The following is a 302-nucleotide window of genomic DNA, read 5'->3' as shown; positions in this document are numbered from 1 at the left end:
GCAGCCATCAGACCCATCACCACCGGCTCCTCGCAACCGCACCGGCCACGGCGGCACCCCCAGGGCGGGGAGGGGCAAGGGGGGTGATGTGATCCCTCCCCTGGGGCGGTGGCCGGGCCCCCTGCCCCGCTGAGCGCGGCTCTGCTCTCCCCGCAGACAAGCAGATCGACCTGAGCACCGCCGACCTGCGCAAGCTGCGCGTCAAGGAGCTGCGGCGGATCCTCGACGACTGGGGCGAGGCGTGCAAGGGCTGCGCCGAGAAGTCCGACTTCATCCGCAGGATCCACGAACTGATGCCCAAG

At 70.9% G+C, this 302-nt stretch overlaps 1 protein-coding gene across 1 annotated transcript in view; it reads left to right on the top strand.

Moving 5' to 3' along the window:
• MANF (mesencephalic astrocyte-derived neurotrophic factor) overlaps positions 1-299 on the top strand; it is a gene marked incomplete at both ends in the record, with an annotated part of 2,347 nt that extends 2,048 nt beyond the window's left edge. The window contains one exon of the mRNA XM_010292867.1: positions 157-299. Within this exon, the coding sequence (XP_010291169.1) occupies positions 157-299 (143 nt within the window). The remainder of the gene's footprint in view (positions 1-156) is intronic.
• Positions 300-302: the final 3 nt, after the last annotated feature.

The sequence above is a fragment of the Phaethon lepturus genome, unplaced genomic scaffold, assembly GCF_000687285.1.
Source record: "Phaethon lepturus isolate BGI_N335 unplaced genomic scaffold, ASM68728v1 scaffold50818, whole genome shotgun sequence".
NCBI lineage: Eukaryota > Metazoa > Chordata > Aves > Phaethontiformes > Phaethontidae > Phaethon > Phaethon lepturus.
Note: the sequence above shows the minus strand (reverse complement) of the source record. Positions and strands in the feature narration are given on the sequence as shown.